This window comes from Nicotiana tomentosiformis, chromosome 5 (assembly GCF_000390325.3).
Source record: "Nicotiana tomentosiformis chromosome 5, ASM39032v3, whole genome shotgun sequence".
In the NCBI taxonomy this organism is placed as follows: domain Eukaryota; kingdom Viridiplantae; phylum Streptophyta; class Magnoliopsida; order Solanales; family Solanaceae; genus Nicotiana; species Nicotiana tomentosiformis.
In genome coordinates, this window is record NC_090816.1 from 49665212 (window position 1) to 49682518 (window position 17307).

The 17307-nt window shown below is 37.2% G+C and overlaps 1 protein-coding gene across 4 annotated transcripts; it reads left to right on the top strand.

Moving 5' to 3' along the window:
* Window positions 1-2109: 2109 nt before the first annotated feature.
* On the top strand, window positions 2110-16740 carry LOC104097795 (K(+) efflux antiporter 6-like). Of its 4 annotated transcripts, none has more exons than XM_009604412.4 (20): window positions 2110-2482; window positions 3343-3386; window positions 4749-4816; window positions 4933-5011; window positions 5161-5222; window positions 5341-5416; window positions 5569-5643; window positions 6104-6175; window positions 6314-6397; window positions 6566-6634; window positions 7492-7569; window positions 7752-7840; window positions 8552-8648; window positions 8746-8799; window positions 8962-9057; window positions 13068-13256; window positions 13891-13968; window positions 14501-14545; window positions 15952-16041; window positions 16172-16740. In XM_009604412.4, the coding sequence occupies exons 1-20, from the start codon at window positions 2251-2253 to the stop codon at window positions 16250-16252; spliced, it is 1758 nt and encodes a 585-aa protein (XP_009602707.1). In that variant the 5' UTR covers window positions 2110-2250; the 3' UTR covers window positions 16253-16740. The 4 variants fall into 4 exon arrangements, with proteins under 4 accessions (XP_009602707.1, XP_009602708.1, XP_009602710.1 ...); XM_009604413.4 differs by having other exon boundaries at window positions 16325-16686; XM_009604415.4 differs by lacking the exon at window positions 13068-13256.
* Window positions 16741-17307: the final 567 nt, after the last annotated feature.

Here is a 17307-nt window from a genome sequence, read left to right on the forward strand (position 1 = left end):
ACACATTGTTTAACAGCATGTCGCACTTAGAAAGTGGTGAGAAGTGAGATCTGGACCATTCACTAGGTAACTTAGTAGAAAGCCATTCGTGCACTTTTTTATTCAATTCAAGTATCTTCAACATACATACATTAAACGCTTCAACAGTTGTTGCTCTAGCCACTTCCCAAAAAGCATCTTTTAACGTATGACCAGGGAACCCAGCCTTTTTTAAATTATTGTGCAAGTGCTGCGCACAAAACTCGTGAGAAACATTTGGTAACACTTCCTCAAAAGCTTCAAGAAGGCCTTTTTGCTTATCTGACATGAATGTCTAGAGATATTGCTCTTCTATTTCAATATCAATCATCAAATAGTTCAAAAACCATTGCCATGTATCCTTGCACTCCTTTTTCACAATGGCATAGGCTATAAGAAAGATATTGTTATTGCCATCCAAACCAACATCAGCAAGCAACTGTACTCCATACATAAAATCTTTCAACTAACAACCATCAACACCAACAATCTTCCTACGACCTGCCTTAAAGCCCTCTTTACATGCTGCAAAATAAATGTATAATCTTTGGAATCTAGACGGATTGTTAGGGGTCTCATTTGATGTTAACTCTATGTAAATTGATGTTCCAGGATTAGATCGCACGATCTCATTAATATAATTCCACGACATGCTAAATTAGTCATTTAAGTTACCATCAATCAAAGAAATAACTTTCTTTTTAGCTTTTCTTGCTTAACATAAAGATACGTCTACTCCCAGCGCTCTACTGACTTCATCTCTGAATTTTGATGTCTTCCAATCTCTGCTTGATTGGATTCTGTCCATATATTTCTTTGCAATCCAACTGGAAGTAACATTCTTATTCTTGACATTCCAACAAAAATATGTATGCTCGGAGTTGTAAGTCTTAATCTGAAAATTTGTATCCCTGTGTATTTTTGAATCTAGAATTACCCACTTACAAGAGGGACGATGCTTACATCTTCCCCATGCTCTTTCTGAATCATCCTTAATCTACTCGATCGTCCTTCCTCTTTTAGCCTCATGAGTAGTTACAACTTTCTTAAACTCTTTTTTATTTTAAAATACTTGTCCTAATGCTAACTTAGGATTAGAGCCATCAGTCTTCGGATTATGCTTTGAAAAGTTAAAATCTTCATTAGATGCATCGCTATCACTATTCAAGCTTTTTGTGTCACTAGAAACAACATAATCTGAGCCGCCATCTTCGTTTTGCATATGCTTTTGCAACTCTTTGCTAATAAACTCTCCACTATCATCATTTGTTCTCGTATTTCCGTTGGCATTGACATAAAATGTTTCAGCAGAAGGATCAACATATCTTCAAACTCTCCATAATCGGACTCATTATCAGAATCACTATATACTGCTTGACTCTCGAACATTGAATCTGCCAATAAAGTAATTTTTATTATATAATAATAAAAGAAGCTAATTTTTTAATGTGAAACATAAGGTTCTTTCTTAAAAGTGGTCCCCTGCTATTTTAACATATAATTTTTTTTATGCCTTTACCTGTAGATTCATTTGTTCACAACCTACTGTATATTATAATAAGGTATTATGCCTTTACCTTTACCTTTAGATTCATTTTAGAGGAAGAATATAAGAAGTAATGTCTATAACTAAAACAAACCAAGAAAAACTAAAATGAGATTAGACTTACTGTTTGGAACCCGGGTTAGGAGTGTATTACAGGTACAACAATGAGATTGTCAAATTTACACTGAAAGGTAGAAGCTTCACCCAAGAAGAAGTTATTCAACTATTAGAAACCATATATCAAGTTTTTCAAATGTGCCTTTTTGTTCCGTCAAAAGGAGGAAGGAGGGAAAATTTTGTGAGAAAAGGGTGGGGGGAAGAGAAGTCATGTGAGAATACAAGATCCGTCAAATATAAACGATAAATTTAACGGAGGGATGTTTTTGGTCTAACTTTTGGAAAACTTAAAGGATGCTTTAGGTTAAGTAAATATAAGCATGTAGGGAAAGTTGAGGTAAAACAAAAAAACAAAAACAAAAGGGGAGGACTATTTTGGTCAAATTCTCGTACGTTAACTCCCCCACTCAACCCCTACCCGCATCCCTTTCTCTCATTGCCCGTTTGGGGAAAGCGACCTCAACGTCGGTTGGCTAACTTCCCCCAACAGGGGTGCACTCTGCGCGCCCTTAATTTCTCTCTCTAAAACCCTCTAACACATTTTCCCTCTCTAACCCTCTAACACCGCAATGCCAATGCGAAGAGGGCTCTACCTTCTCCTCCTCCTGTCCTCCTTCTCCTTTTCTTCTGCTGATCCGATACCTGGTGGAGATTCAGAAAATGGCGTCGTCGTCGTCGGTGTCAATGTTGCTGCTGAATTGAATGCGTCTGCCGTTGCGAGATCTGAGGAAGGTAGTTTCGCCAACATGATCGATCGAGCTCTGGAAAAAGAGTTCAATGAGACCGAAGAGCAGCCCGGTGGTTAGTCACATCTACCATTTGATTTTCTTCTAGGTTTTGTCTTTGCTGAATTACATTCTCTCAATCATGGGTAAGTTGCAACACTGGGTACATTCAGAAGTGGATTCAGGATTTGAACTTTATGTATTGGGATTCTAGGACAGCAAGCTCGAGTGCTTGTAACTGGGTTCAGAATTTAACATTTGTACATATTTAGTGGTTTTGTTAAGACACGGGATTGGGCCAAAGCTATTTAGTAAAGCACAACGTGGGGCTTAAATTGCACGTCTAAGTGGCTAAGTTCTATAAGTTTGTCAGAGTTACAGTTTTTCGCTATTAATTCTTTTTAAGAAGCAGTTTTAATATAATTACTTACTTGCGTGACAATTTTGTGCTTCTAAAGGCTATTTTTCACACACATGGGGCAATATAATTGTGTTTCTAGATTTGGTTGGTTGTTCTTGGAGATGTTTTTAGAAACTTGAGGTATTTACTGTTTATGTTTGATGCATAAGATTCTGTTTTGCTTTTATGAAATGGTCTTTAATAACTTCAGAACCCCAACTTGCCCCTAAATCTCAGGAGTCAACGTGGTTCGTTACCACTTCTCTCCGATAACTCGAACCCCCAACCTCAAAGATGGAGGGGGAGTGCCCGTACACTAGGGTATCTCTTGCTTGTTAGAACATAGAACCCCTAATTTGCTTTGAAATGGAAATAATTTAGTATCTAAATGAAATGGACTTGAATAGAGCTGAATGGATAGAGGATTAATATATTATTGATATAGCTGATTGATTGATTTGTCTATTATAAGCTCACATATGTGTCTTTCTCTTTGCTGTCCGTCTATCTCATACTATTATTGTTTCTTGTTTCAGCAATAGATCACGGGAGCTTCAACAATAGCGTCTCGGAGCAGGAGGTTTGCGCGACGTTCCTTTAAGTTATTGTCTTAAGAAGATAGTAAGAATAATTGGTTGCCATATGTTAGTAAATGATATTGATTTGAACTTCTCATGGAGTCATGCTTTATCTGAAATTAATTGCAATGATCTTTAGGTTATTTACTCCTATGAGTAGCTGGATGGATTGGAGTTTGTTGGACTGATGTTGATCCGTGACATGTTGATATCTTGTTTAATGGGTTTAATATGTATTTATTTGCTAGATTCTTTGTAGTTTTAGTTTAGCTCTAAAGGGGAAGTATGTGAAGATGTTTTGATGTTAAAATTGTGGGCAAAGATTTATTTTATATGTTTGCTTTCATTTTGTAAAATATATATCTAATAGTTGTGTCTTAATTATGGAACCTTCCTTTATTTTACGTAGCCTAAAATTCTATTTAAGGAACCATCTTGAATGTATTTACTCATAGTTTCAAATTAATTCTCTCTCCTCTCTCCTTTTCGCGCTTGGCATCATAGTTGCTAGCTGTAGATAGATAACTCTGTTTAGGTAGTTGTTTGACCAGAAAACTTTTTAACCATTGTCCAAGCCGTGGTGAGCTTGTTATCTCGACATTCGTGCTCCATCTAATAGTCAAATCATATCTAGAGTTTGGTCTTGACAAGAAAAAATGATCATCAATACCATGTCCAGATACACACAACAATGCGCGGTCACGTTGTTAGAAGTTCCTTAGCCAGGCCCAACACACGCATCGTCACGTTTCTTTTGCATTTTCCATGGAAAATGGGAATACCTACTTGTACAGATGGTTAAAATTTGGGAGGTTTAATACATTGATTCCGTACTTTGTAACGATAATACCAGCTTGATGATAAATCAATGAATTACTTTGCTTTTTTAAAAAGAAACATAAAACCAGTGAAACAAGGACAGTCAGTGGTTAATTTTCAGCCACATAAGAGGCCACAACAGTGGAAGTTGTCAATGAGTCCTCCCTAGGACTTCTCGACATTCTGGCTCCGTCTTTTCTGTCCCTTTTGTCACATTCTGATCATACATTAGTCATCATTAATTTTGGAAGGATTTCGCTATAAGTTGCTTTAGTAAAATGGCTAATTAAGTTACAAAAGAATTCTCCAAAGTAGTCATAGTATGTCATTTTGAGGTATTGCCAAAAACATTTTTTTAGAGTATTGCAGTTTTTCCTAGTTCATTAGTCAATCGTTTGCTTATCTTACTGTTGAACTTGCAATTTAGAAAAGCAATACAAGAGAGAATCTTATTATGCTTTTTTAAGTTTGATTTTTTTGATTATGGCCTATTTCCAAGTACTGTGGAACATATATATGCATTTCTGAAGCATGTCAATTCTCAGGCAGTTCTGGAAACCGTTGCTAGGGTTGGTAGGGTCAAGTTTAAGAAGAACGAAACAAATGAGGAAAAGTATGTCATGCTATCTTAAGATTCATTACAGGCTATGCTACTTCTTTAAAGGTCTCCCTGTTGTCACAAGATGGAAAGACTCAATGCTGTTGGTATTCTTTTGAGTTTTGTACTAGGTCATTCCAGTTGCAGAGTGTTTTCAACCTGGATAATGACAATGGAGCAGAAGATACGCCTACATTGATAGATCGAAAGGTACTTCTTACATCTTCAAAAGTTCTTTTGGAGAGGATCACCTCTGTGCTCTGCTAGTAAGATGATTATGGATTCTTGAAAATACGATTTACTAACTGGTCCCACCCCCACACCCCCCCCCCCCAAAAAAAAAAAAAAAAAAAAAACAGGATAATGTTTTTATCATGTCTAATCCGAAGTCAAAGTTTCCAGTGCTGCAGCTAGATTTAAGGTTAGCTTACTCCATCTTTGCCACATCCTGGTTATTGTAAAACTTAATAACTAATAGAAAGACAAATTTATCAGTGTAGTTTGTTAATCGATCTGATTTTATGTAACTCCATTCGCAGATTGATATCTGATCTGGTTGTTGTCATTGTTTCTGCAACTTGTGGTGGCATTGCCTTCGCTTGTGCTGGACAACCGGTCTGATAACTTCTCCTTTTGCTTGTTCTGATGATAACTGCAATTGCTCCTTTCTATGTCTTCTGCATATGGTCTGTTTGGCTTGCGGATTATGTTTATTTGACTTCTTTTATGAATCTTGCTTTATAGCATATGCTACTAATGTCTTGCAGGTTATCACTGGATATTTGCTGGCAGGATCAATTATTGGACCTGGTGGTTTTAACATTATCAGTGAAATGGTGCAGGTATGTTGATTTCATGTCTTTTTCAATTAAGTAACTCAATCAATCATTCAATTAATCAATTAACTCATTCCCACGTTATCTTCAATCAAGTAACTAAGAAAATAAAAATTCATGTGGCGTACAGAAATTTCTCTCTTGAATTTATTTGACTTATTCATGTTTATGCATGCTGTTTTGCTTTTGCGGTTTGTGTTCCATTAAGTGTTAAAGAATCATTTTGTACATTTGAGAGTATTGAGATGTGTAGAAGTTATACATTCTGTTCTGCTTCATACTATTAGCACTTTCCAGCAGTTTAAAGTGTTTTTGGGGTTTCAATGCTTTATGGCTTATATCAACTGTGTTTGTCGTTTGACGGTCATGTAATCTTGTGGTGTTAATGGTATTGCTACTATTTTCTAGTATTCTTTCAGTCTTTTTAAATTTATGTTTCCTGATTTCCTTTGGTACAATTTTGCAGGTTGAAACAGTTGCTCAATTTGGTGTTATCTTTCTTCTTTTTGCGTTGGGCTTAGAGTTTTCCACTGCAAAGGTTGGCTTTTGGTTATTAAAATGAAAACATTTTGTCGTTTTATCTTATAAATTGAAAGAGGATGTGCAATTTAACTTGTAATTGCAGCTTGTATCTTATAAATTGAAAGAGGATGTGCAATTTAACTTGTAATTGCAGCTTCGCATTGTTCGTGCTGTTGCAGTGTTAGGAGGGTCACTTCAGATAATTCTCTTCATGTGTTTGTGTGGAATAACAGCCTCGGTGTGCAACTTTTATCATCACCTATTTCGGAGCTATTGTTATGACTAGTTCAATTTTAGTTATCTGCAGTCGGGAAAAGCTTTTATCTAAATATTTGAGGCTCCAACTATGCAAATTTGAGCTCTTTGATATCACCTTATCTTAACCGTGATTTGTTGATACTTGCAGTTATGCGGTGGGAAAGCATCTGAGGGTGTTTTTGTGGGTGTCTTCTTGTCAATGTCTTCAACAGCAGTGGCAAGTCCCTGTGAATTTTAACTTTATCTTTCCAATTGAATTTATTGGACCGCCAAGTATTTTGTCATGGACTCTTATAGCATCTTTTGCACGAGGGGCGAGGATTGGGAATATTCCAAATAATTTAAGTTCACACAAGGTGTACTTTAGGAGAGAAAAATGGGATAGTTTACCAGTAATAATATAATTTACTATGGTATAATCTTAGGGGAGAAGTAGGGAAATGTCGCTGTGAATGCACGGATCACCTTCTATATTTGGTTTCATTAGTTTCAACCCTATATCAGTTGTTTCTACAAAATGTTAGGAGCTCGGTTGGGTGTTGGAAGACTGGAATTAATCATCAATTTTTAGAGAAATGTATTGACTGAATAATCTTAAAAACAAGTGTATTACAGAAAATTGTGGAAGAGGATTTACTTTAATTTTTTTACAATCACAAGAAAGATGATAAAAGCTTACCATTTCTTCGTGCATCCTGTTTTGTGCTTAACTTGCTGCTAAAGATGTCATTTCAAATGTTGTTTAGGAATTCCTTTTTACAATTTAGACAAGCAATGTTTCTTGGATATTCTCTAAGACCTTAGGCTATCTCAATCCTCTATGGATTTCTTTCTCCCAACATATTTGCAGCCTAAAATTGCTAGTAACTGGATAGATATAACGGGAAGAGTGCGAAAGGAATGAATGGGCAGCCCATATAAGCAGATTCTGTATTCGGGAAGTCATACCATCTTGAATCTTGAATCCACTCGTTCAGTGTTACTGATGAAAATATTGAATTAGATACATTGTGCTGCACCTGGTAAAATCATATTTAACATACTGAAGAAATAATACATCTTGCTAAATTGCAGGTGTTGAAATTTTTGATGGAAAGAAATAGTGTTAACACTCTCTATGGGCAAGTCACAGTTGGAACCCTTATTCTGCAGGTGTTTTAGCTTCCCATCTTTGTTTTTAGTGATATTGCTATTACTAAAAGATTTATGGTGCGTATTCTTTCACATGGATGGGCTTTTAGTTGATCTAACAATTTTCAATGCTTATTATTTTGCTAGTTCTTTTTCATTGAGAATACTTCCCTTATTGAACTTTTGAGATGTTTTGCTGACAGGATTGTACAGTCGGTTTGCTATTTGCACTGCTTCCTATTCTGGGTGGTACTTCTGGTGTTTTTCAAGGAATGGCTTCCATGGCAAAAGTGTAAGCAACAGTGGTTGAAAAAGTTCTAAAATTGGAATGCAAGCTCAAATCACTGTGATACATTTATGCTATTAAATGCATAATGAAATCGTTGAATGTCCATAATATATTGCTCTAATGTAGTCTTCTGTGTTGCTAATGATTTATCATACATAATCGGTGGGTATGTAGCCTCTCTATCTTCACTAGGTAGGGTAAATCTGCGTACATACTACCCTCCCTAGACCGCACATGTGGGAATATACTGGGTTTGTTGTTGTTGTAATCGGTGGGTATGGCGATTATGGTGCCAAGTAAAAGAATTCTCAAGTTATTGTTGTTAGCTTTATTTAATTTCTCATATTTTTTAAGCATAATTTTGGACAAGTGTTGGTCAACTACTGTCCTGCATCAGGTTGAATTGTGTGACCAAATGAAAGTCAGCTGATAGAGTCATTTCACCTTGGTTTGGACCTGATATTCTCATGCAGCTTTTTTTCTGAACTTGTCAGCCTAAGGCCATTAGCATTTTTGTGTGGGTGCCCAAGGTGTGCGTGTCATACAAAGAGAAACAACCTGAATATTCTTGGGCGCATTTCATTTTGTTGTACATACAATCTGAATCTTAATTTGATTCTCCTCTCAAATTTAAATTTTCCGACTCTAGTAAATTTATTGAACGTTTTAGAAGTCTGTCATGCCCTTAATTTGCTACTTTTCGTTGGATTACAGATTGGTGATTTTGTTGATGTTCTTGACCATTTTGTCGATACTATGCCGCAGTTGCGTTCCTTGGTTTCTTAGATTGATGATAGGCCTATCATCACAGGTGAGTTTGCATCTGCTTGAATAATGCATAATTTTACTGTAATTTTTGTTTCCTCGGGTGACTATGAACATTTGATTTACTGGGAATTATTCTGCAGACTAATGAATTGTACCAACTTGCATCCGTGGCTTTCTGCTTGCTTGTTGCTGGGGTTTGTCTCCCTTTACCATCCTGAGCAGCATATCTGTGCAATCTGACTATCTTTTTTCTTTTAACTGTTCATCCTGATAGTTTTTCAGTTAGTCACTTCTCAATCATATGACAATGAGCACATATAACCTACTGGATAAAATGGGTTGTTGCATCTTGTCAGTGTAGCGATAAGCTGGGTTTAAGTCTTGAACTGGGTTCTTTTGCTGCTGGAGTGATGATATCAACTACTGATCTGGCTCAGCATACTCTTGAACAGGTACAATCTTTTGTACATTTCATATGCACACTGCATTTAGCCTTAATTTTGTTGTTTGCCAGGAGTCCTTTTCAGTTGGATGGCTTGTATGTCAGTGTATAAAGAAGTGTGAGATTTAGAGAACCTGTAGTTTCTAAAGAACTCCTAGCTTGCCTTAGAAGTCAATTCTTGGTATAGAACGAACCCGAATAGAAGCTAGATATAGATGATTATATAACTGATCCCTACTACTTTGGTATTGGAGATGTAGTTGCTTGATTTAATGGTTGTTGTTTGCCATGCTCTCGTCCCTAGCTACATATATCTGGCTTTGGAGTATGCTCAAGTAGGCAACAAACTGAGGGACGTTTTGTATTCAAGGTTTAAGATCCTCAATTGACACTTAGCTGTATCACATTATTAAACTTCATCTAAATGGATTCAAAAAATTCAGATTTCATGATAATCCTGGTAGTTCAATCATCAATGCCACCAAACTTTAAATTTGTCAACTTCTTGATAGCTTCAACCTAGAAACTGAAAACTTTCCTGTGAAATATAAAACTTTAAAATGGGTGTTAATTTTTTTAAATTCTCAAAAAAATATAAAATCTTTAAAATTGAATTTCAGAGTCCTCTTCGTAATGTAAAGACATTTAAGTTACAAACATCATTTGTTCAAAACTATTGGACAACTTAGGCCATCACATGGTCATCATCTGAATTTGAAGAGCTTGAGCTCGAGCTTCAATGAGCATCACTTTTTTATGCTCTCATGTTGTCCAGCTGTTGAAGCAATCTTCCCGTGGCCAGTGGTCTAAAAGGAATTTTTGGGGTGCGCTTTGGGGCGCATCCAGGTGCAAGGTGCATTAAGATCCGCTTGGGGCGGAGATGAGAGGCGTATGTCTCGCAACACATAGGCTGTGAGGCATATGCTTTGGGTGAACATTGAGCCTCAGACTATGCGTCACCCGGAAGTTTTGTACAAATAAATCTTCAAACTGCCTAAAATAGATGTATGCAACTGGGTGAAGAAGATGAAAAGACAAAGATGAGAACCTACTGTCACCTTCTCCTTCTTTTGCTTCACTTAGTTTTCTTCTTCTTCTGCTTGCCGTAATTGACTTGGTAGACTTGGAAGCCATTGACGGTGTAGATCTGGAGTTAACGGAGAGGGGAGCGCGAGGTTGGCAATTTTTACAATATGGTAAGAGATGCGGCGGAACTAGGGCTAGATCAAAAAGTAATTTCGATTGATAAAATCTAGCCATTAATTTATGGGCCTTCTTTGGTCGTGGGCTCTCTAATGGCTGAAGATTATTTATGTTTCGTAGTACTTAATGTAAACAAAATGAGATAGCAATAATTAAAAACTAAGGGGAAATGATTCACTTATAAAGAGTTTTTCATGTATTGTTAAATTAATTGTAACTTTTTTTTTTAAAAAAAAATATAACTTTCTACAAATTTTGAGCCCCCCCCCTCTCTCTATATATAAATTTTTTCTTTGTTTAATTTAATTTCAATTTTAAAAATGTTTAAAATATAAAATTCGTGGGACTTAAATCCCTTTAAGGCTTATGCTTCTCTCCGTGACAAGTATCTCGCTGTCGGTACCTGTGACCATGCCCGTGAAAAATACTTGGTGACAAATTGAAAGATAGCCTACTTCTTTTTGAAATTGTAGAGGATCTTTCTTGGAAGTTTGGCAGTTAGGAGGATTTCTGAGAGCCATAATGCTAGGCTTTTGACTGATGCCCTGCTGGCCAGTATGCTTTAACCGCTTAGACCAGAATAATGTTTGTTTAAAATATAAAATTCGTGGGGGACTTAAGTCCCCTCAAGGCTTATGCTTCTCTCCATGACAAGTAAAACACCTTTTCTCATCGCTCCTGCTGTCGGTACCTGTGACCATGCCCGTGAATAATACATGGTGACAAATTGAAAGATACCCGACTTCTTTTTGAAATTGTAGAGGATCTTTCTTGGAAGTTTGGCAGTTAGGAGGATTTCTGAGAGCCATAATGCTAGGCTTTTGACTGATGCCCTACTGGCCAGTATGCTTTAACCGTTTAGACCAGAATAATGTTTGTTTAAAATATAAAATTCGTGGGGACTTAAGTCCCCTCAAGGCTTATGCTTCTCTCCATGACAAGTAAAACACCTTTTCTCATCGCTCCTGCTGTCGGTACCTGTGACCATGCTCGTGAATAATACTTGGTGACAAATTGAAAGATACCCGACTTCTTTTTGAAATTGTAGAGGATCTTCTTTGTAAGTTTGGCAGTTAGGAGGAATTCTGAGAGCCATAATGTAAGGCTTTTGAGTGATGCCCTACTGGCCAGTATGCTTTAACTGCTTAGATTAAAATAATGTGGTAAAATATAAAATTCATGGGACTCAAGTCCTTTAAGGCTTATGCTTCTCTCCATGACAAGTAAAACATCTTGTCTCATCGCTCCTGCTGCCGATACCTGTGCCTGTGCCCGTGAACAATACTTGGTGACAAATTGAAAGATACCCAACTTCTTTTTGACATATGGAGGATCTTTCTTGGATGTTCGGTAGTTAGGAGGAATTCTGAGAGCCCTAATGTTAGGTTTTTGACTGATGTCCTACTGGCCAGTATGCTTTAACTGTTTCTACCAAAATAAATTTCTCCATTTCTTGTTGGGTCGTCCAAAATAATGTATGTTTGCTTGAAACAGGAACCTCCATCTATTCCTGGAAAGAAAAAATTAACCCGCCATCAGATGATCGCCATCTAACGCTAAAAAATATTGTTTAAGCCTTTCTTTTAAAGGCAATGGTGAGCCGTAAGCTGACTTCCAGTCGGGCACAGTACGTTGTTAGGCTTGGGAAAACTGGAAATCTCTCAGGAAGTCTAGCTTTTTCTGTGTTAATACTATATCTACTTATCTAGTAAGATTCCTAAGGCTGTGATTGTGTTACTTTGGTTAAGTCTTATGATCAGATCTGATTATCGTCTCTGTTTGGTTGTTAGTCCTCTTTTTATTACCTATATCTTTTTCTGTGATCTGTCTCTGTTATTAAAGAGAGCTATATTGTTCTTCAATTAAGCCGGACTATCTTAACAGTAAGTAGTTCACTCAATCCTTGTGCATAATAATATTTGTATAGTAGATATTATTTTCAATTGTTGGACCACCTAGTTTCAGAACTATTTTTCTGATTGTACTTCCTTTGATTCTCTTAGTGCCTTCTAACCACTTGCAATATTTGCAGAATCAAGTTCTAAACGTTTTCTTCATTTGAACCCACGAGACTATTACTATCTGCAAAACTCCTTGACCCTCTTTCATTCAGATTCGGTCATTGGAAATTATACCTCCTCTTCGTTAAGTCCCCAGAGATCAGGACTTTTCCCCCCTAGCTCTTGCCGATAACCATATTCTTTGTCCGTCCAGTTCCAACTTCCTACAATGGACCCACTCTACCGGAAAAAAATATGGCCAAGGATTGGACACCCTTCCTTTTTATTTAATTATCTTTTCTCTACCTCAACTCACTTGTTCCATCATTATTTTTTTTGTCCCTGACATTTCTATTTTTTTACGCATAATTTGAGATTACGTAGGATAGCATGAGATAACAGTCGTATAATTTTGAGAATTCCTTCCTAGTTTTGATTGGGGACAAGAGGAAGTTGAGTGGGACAGTGGGTGAGTCATCATCTTTTGTCTTGAACCCTGAATCCTCAGCATTCACCTTAAAATTGAGCGAATTATTGCTGCAACAGTTTTTGCAAAAGTTCTGATGTGCTGAACTTTTTTGGTCGTAAGCCTTAACTTCCTTTTTTTTTTTTTTTAATTTTTATAATGGGGAAGGTGAGATTACAAGGTGGGGAATCGAACCCTCACCAACAAGGTGAAAGTTAGGTAGCCAACCAACTGAGTTACTAAGATCCCCGTAAGCCTTAACTAGTTCTTAGCTTTTTTTTAGATTGGTTAGTGTCATTTCCACAACGTATCATTGGTCTTGGCTCTTAGTTGTGTTTTCATTTGTTGCAGGTTGAACCAATCCGGAACTTCTTTGCTGCCCTTTTTCTATCCAGCATTGGCATGCTTATCCATGTTCATTTTCTCTGGAATCATATCGATATTTTACTGGCAGCTGTTATATTGGTCGTCATTATCAAAACTATTGTGGTTGCCGCAGTAGTCAAGGGTTTCGGTTACACCAATAAAGCTGCACTTCTTGTAAGTAGTCCAAACTGTTTGACCAGAAAGGTTGCTCTAGTGGTAGAGATCCCTTCACCTCCAACCATGAGGTCGGGGGTTAGAGTCACTAAGGGGAAAAAGTGGAGAATACCACTGTGGCCCCTGAGCAGGAGGGTTCTGGTGGGTAGGGTTCCCAAATCAAAAAAGTACTCCAAACTGTTTTATGTCCTACAGTGTTATCAAAGGCGAAAAGCGCAAAAAAGCTCTCAGATCCATTGGGGCTTTAAGCTCAAAGCGCAAATATAGCGTGGGAGAAAAAAAATACAAATATGTATATGTAGGCCAAGAATAATTATAAGCATGAATAACAAATATGTGGACGATGAAATTGAAAAAAAATTACGATAAAGTGAAATTTCAATTTTTTCGTGTCGCCTCTTCAGGATTATGCTCATTGGCAAGGAAAAGTATGCCTTAAAGTCTTGATGGCGACATTGAAGTGCCCACTAAGTAAGGCAAAACACTCAACATGTTTTGAGCCTCGCTTCAGGGCTTCAATGCGCTTTAAGTGCGCCTTTGACAACACTGATGTCCTAAATAAAGCAGTTGGTTAAACTCTGTATTTGTACCTCTACCTTTGCATCACGAAGTCTTTTTCGAATGGTATGTCCAGGTTGGAATGTCTCTGGCTCAAATAGGGGAGTTTGCATTTGTTCTTCTCAGTCGCGCTTCAAATGTTCATCTAATTGAGGTAGTGGTTCAGTTAAGTACTTTGCCAGCAGAACTAGAAAATATGTTCTTATATTTGTTTGATAATATGATGTCGTGCTACTTTAAGTAGCACTTGGGAGGAATTTCTGTTTATAAGACTGGAATTGCAAATGATTTTATAAATTTGAGGAAAACTCTCTTGTTTCTAATTTCCTTTTGGTGCACCCATGAGGTCCCTATTTGTATAGAAGACTGGCTGTCTTTTGTAGAGAACCGTATTTTGGTGTAGATTCTCTACCTTTTGATATACGAGTATTATATGGGTTTTCCTCTTTTACCCAATCGAATGAATCGTAATCTCGCTACTTCCCCTTTCTGTCCTCCACAAATTTACTTACCTTATCAAAAGAGGAACATCTGTTTGCACTGTCGTGAAATAAAAAATTGATCAAGTAAAAAAATACTCGTAATGCTATGCTTGTGTTGCCACTCCTTTATGTAATTTCAATCTGGGTTGATGTTAAGGATTGATGACCTTGTGATGAAGTAATGAAATTTGGTCGCTGCTGCAGGGTAAAGTGTATATGCTGCTTCTGGGCACAACTGCACTTAGCCTGGTATGTAAAATATGTTGCTTTCTCCATTTTTAACACAAATAGGAGTGTGCCTTATGTCTCTCTTTTTTGACTTTTAAAGATTCTCATATCTGTTTTTGTTGTTGGCAATCATGTTAAATGGTTCTGCGCACTGCAGGCTCTGTACCCCCCCACCAATGGCGGAGCCAGGATTCCTAACAAGAGGATTCCAAAAAAAATGCAAAAATGCTATATATAGAAGCTTCTCTTGTGTTAAGGGGATTCAATAGTGTATATATATATACAAAAAATATTTGTTTTTACCCTACTTGCACAGTGTAATTTCCGGATAAAGGGGATTCAGTTGAACCCCCTTACCGGTTAGCCTTGACCAACTGCACCTTTAGAGTGTTTTGAGATTCATGGTGACAACTTCACTTAGTGCACCCTTAGGTTGTGAGCACAAGCCTAAAAAGGTGCTAATGGAAGGGCGTAGCATTAATCTGCCTCGATATATAACTCTCCTTTTGAATGCTTTATGTTTCAATGAGTAGCCTAAAATTTCATGGCCCAGGCAGGTTTTCCTAGTATGCTTAATCTGCTAGTCATCAGGGTAGGGTTTCACATGGTTCAAGGTTTAGGGTTTAGGAATCCTTTTTTTGAGAAGGTAACGTATCTGTATATATATAAACAGGAACTACACAAAGCAGTGTCATCCTTCATAATTACAAACAGAAGTACAATCTGATTTCCTATCCCTAACTACCTCATAAGTAGTCTAAGACTTCAAAAATGGACTCAGCTTCTTGTAAATACTCTTGTTTACACCAAAAATAAAAAAAAGCACTAAGCAGTTCGTCTTCAACTTTTGGATGGAACTGCTATTGTCTTCAAAACATCTTTGATTTCTCTCATTCCAAATTGTCCATCAGATGCAGACTGGGTCAATCTTCCATCGCTCCTTGTGTCCTGGCAGGTTACCATCTCTATTCCAGCATGGTAGGACTTCCTGGATTCTCCTTGGCATGATCCACCTAATTCCCCTCAAGTTAATGAACAACTTCCATAATTGATCTGTCATTCTACAATGTAAAAGAGATGACTGATTGTCTCTGCCTCAACACCACATAAAATAACATCTGGAACATAACTGGAATCCCCCCTTGATGAGATTATCTTGAGTTACTCTCATCAAGTTACTGTTGGTCATTTATGCCTGGTCCAGAATTTTATCAGGTAACCTCAAAATACCACCAATGAGCCTCTGCAAACTGTATTAATTATTTGGAGAAGACAAATTATCAGCATTACATGGCCCAATCTATTTTTTTTGGAATGTTCACTATAGTAATTATACTTAACTGTTATACTTTGTTTTAAAAAAACTGCTGGTATTTTGTGCTCAACACCGTTACAACACCATTACATGGCCCAATCCATTTCTGCAGGTTACAACACCGTTGCTTTTCAAGCTAATTCCTGCTGTTGTGCACCTTGGTGTTCTACTGAGATGGTTTTCCCCTGATATACCAAATGAGGTAGCTCTTCCTTTAAAAACTGCTGATTCTCTCTGTTTTATCAGCCTGTCTACACTTTTAATGGTTTTTCTCGGAATACTCGGGTTAGCTAAGAGTTTTGAGGTATCTTCAAAATGATTTTTCATCCCAGATTGGATCTAAAGGAGATATCATGCGTGCAGACAGTTCTAAGCGCATTACTGTGCTGATCCAAGGCCCTCATGATTCATGATAATAAATAGAAACATGAACCAGTAAAGCGATTCTCACACTTACCTGATGGCATTATTATGCTGGGGGACAGGTGCCCAAGAGTGCAAAGGCTGTTGACTGATTGGACAATTTATCATCATGAAGCTCCTTTTATGCGCCAATCGGATGGTTTTGTTTGATATATCGGAAACTGGTCGCCACATGCAGAGCGTGTATAGATCTATCTGTAAACAATATTCTGGCACTTGTTTCCTGGTATGGTGTTACTCCCCAATGGACTACTCTGTACAACCTCGTCATTTGTAATGCAATTGTTTATATTCTTTAATCTCTAGTTTGATTTTGTGGAATTGGTGTCTTAATCAGGTTTCTTAAAATTTCAAGTTGACAAGTGTAAATAGCTGATATACATACTATTAGAGTGTTAGCAATGAAGTCATGCATTTTATTGTATACCACTGATCCTATGACCTCCATTTGTTTCACGAATTCATTGATTTTCTGCAAGTCCTTTTTTTTTTTTTTGTGCATACTCTGTTTGCCAAAAAGATCTGTCAAGTCTTTGCATATTGAGGCTCTGTGAGTAATAGATTTGTGGCACTCTTTAGAACTACAAAACGACAAAATGGTGATGGAAAACTTTGCTGCCCGATTTGATTACTAAGTAGCAGGTGATAGTTGATCCGAAAGAGTTCATTAAATGTGGATGTCAAATCAAGTCAGGTCGAAGTAGATCAATGTGGTCCGGCCTTTTCTGGATTACCTTTTTCCGTTTGTACTGATTCCCCTACACCCCCAATGCATGTCATGATTATTATAGCTAGGTAACTCATTAAAAAAAAGCCTCTTCCTTCTTTATATATATATATATATATATATATATATATATATATATATATATATATATATGGGGTAGGTATGCTGGGAGAATTCTGTTTGATAATGTCCCTATTTTTTCGAAGTCTGCACTTTATGACGAAGCTTCTAAAGGAAGAGGCAAACGGCTAAACTAAAGACCACAGGAAAGGGCTTGTGAGGGAGGGTTGTTGTGGTCGACTCTTCACAAAGGTTAGC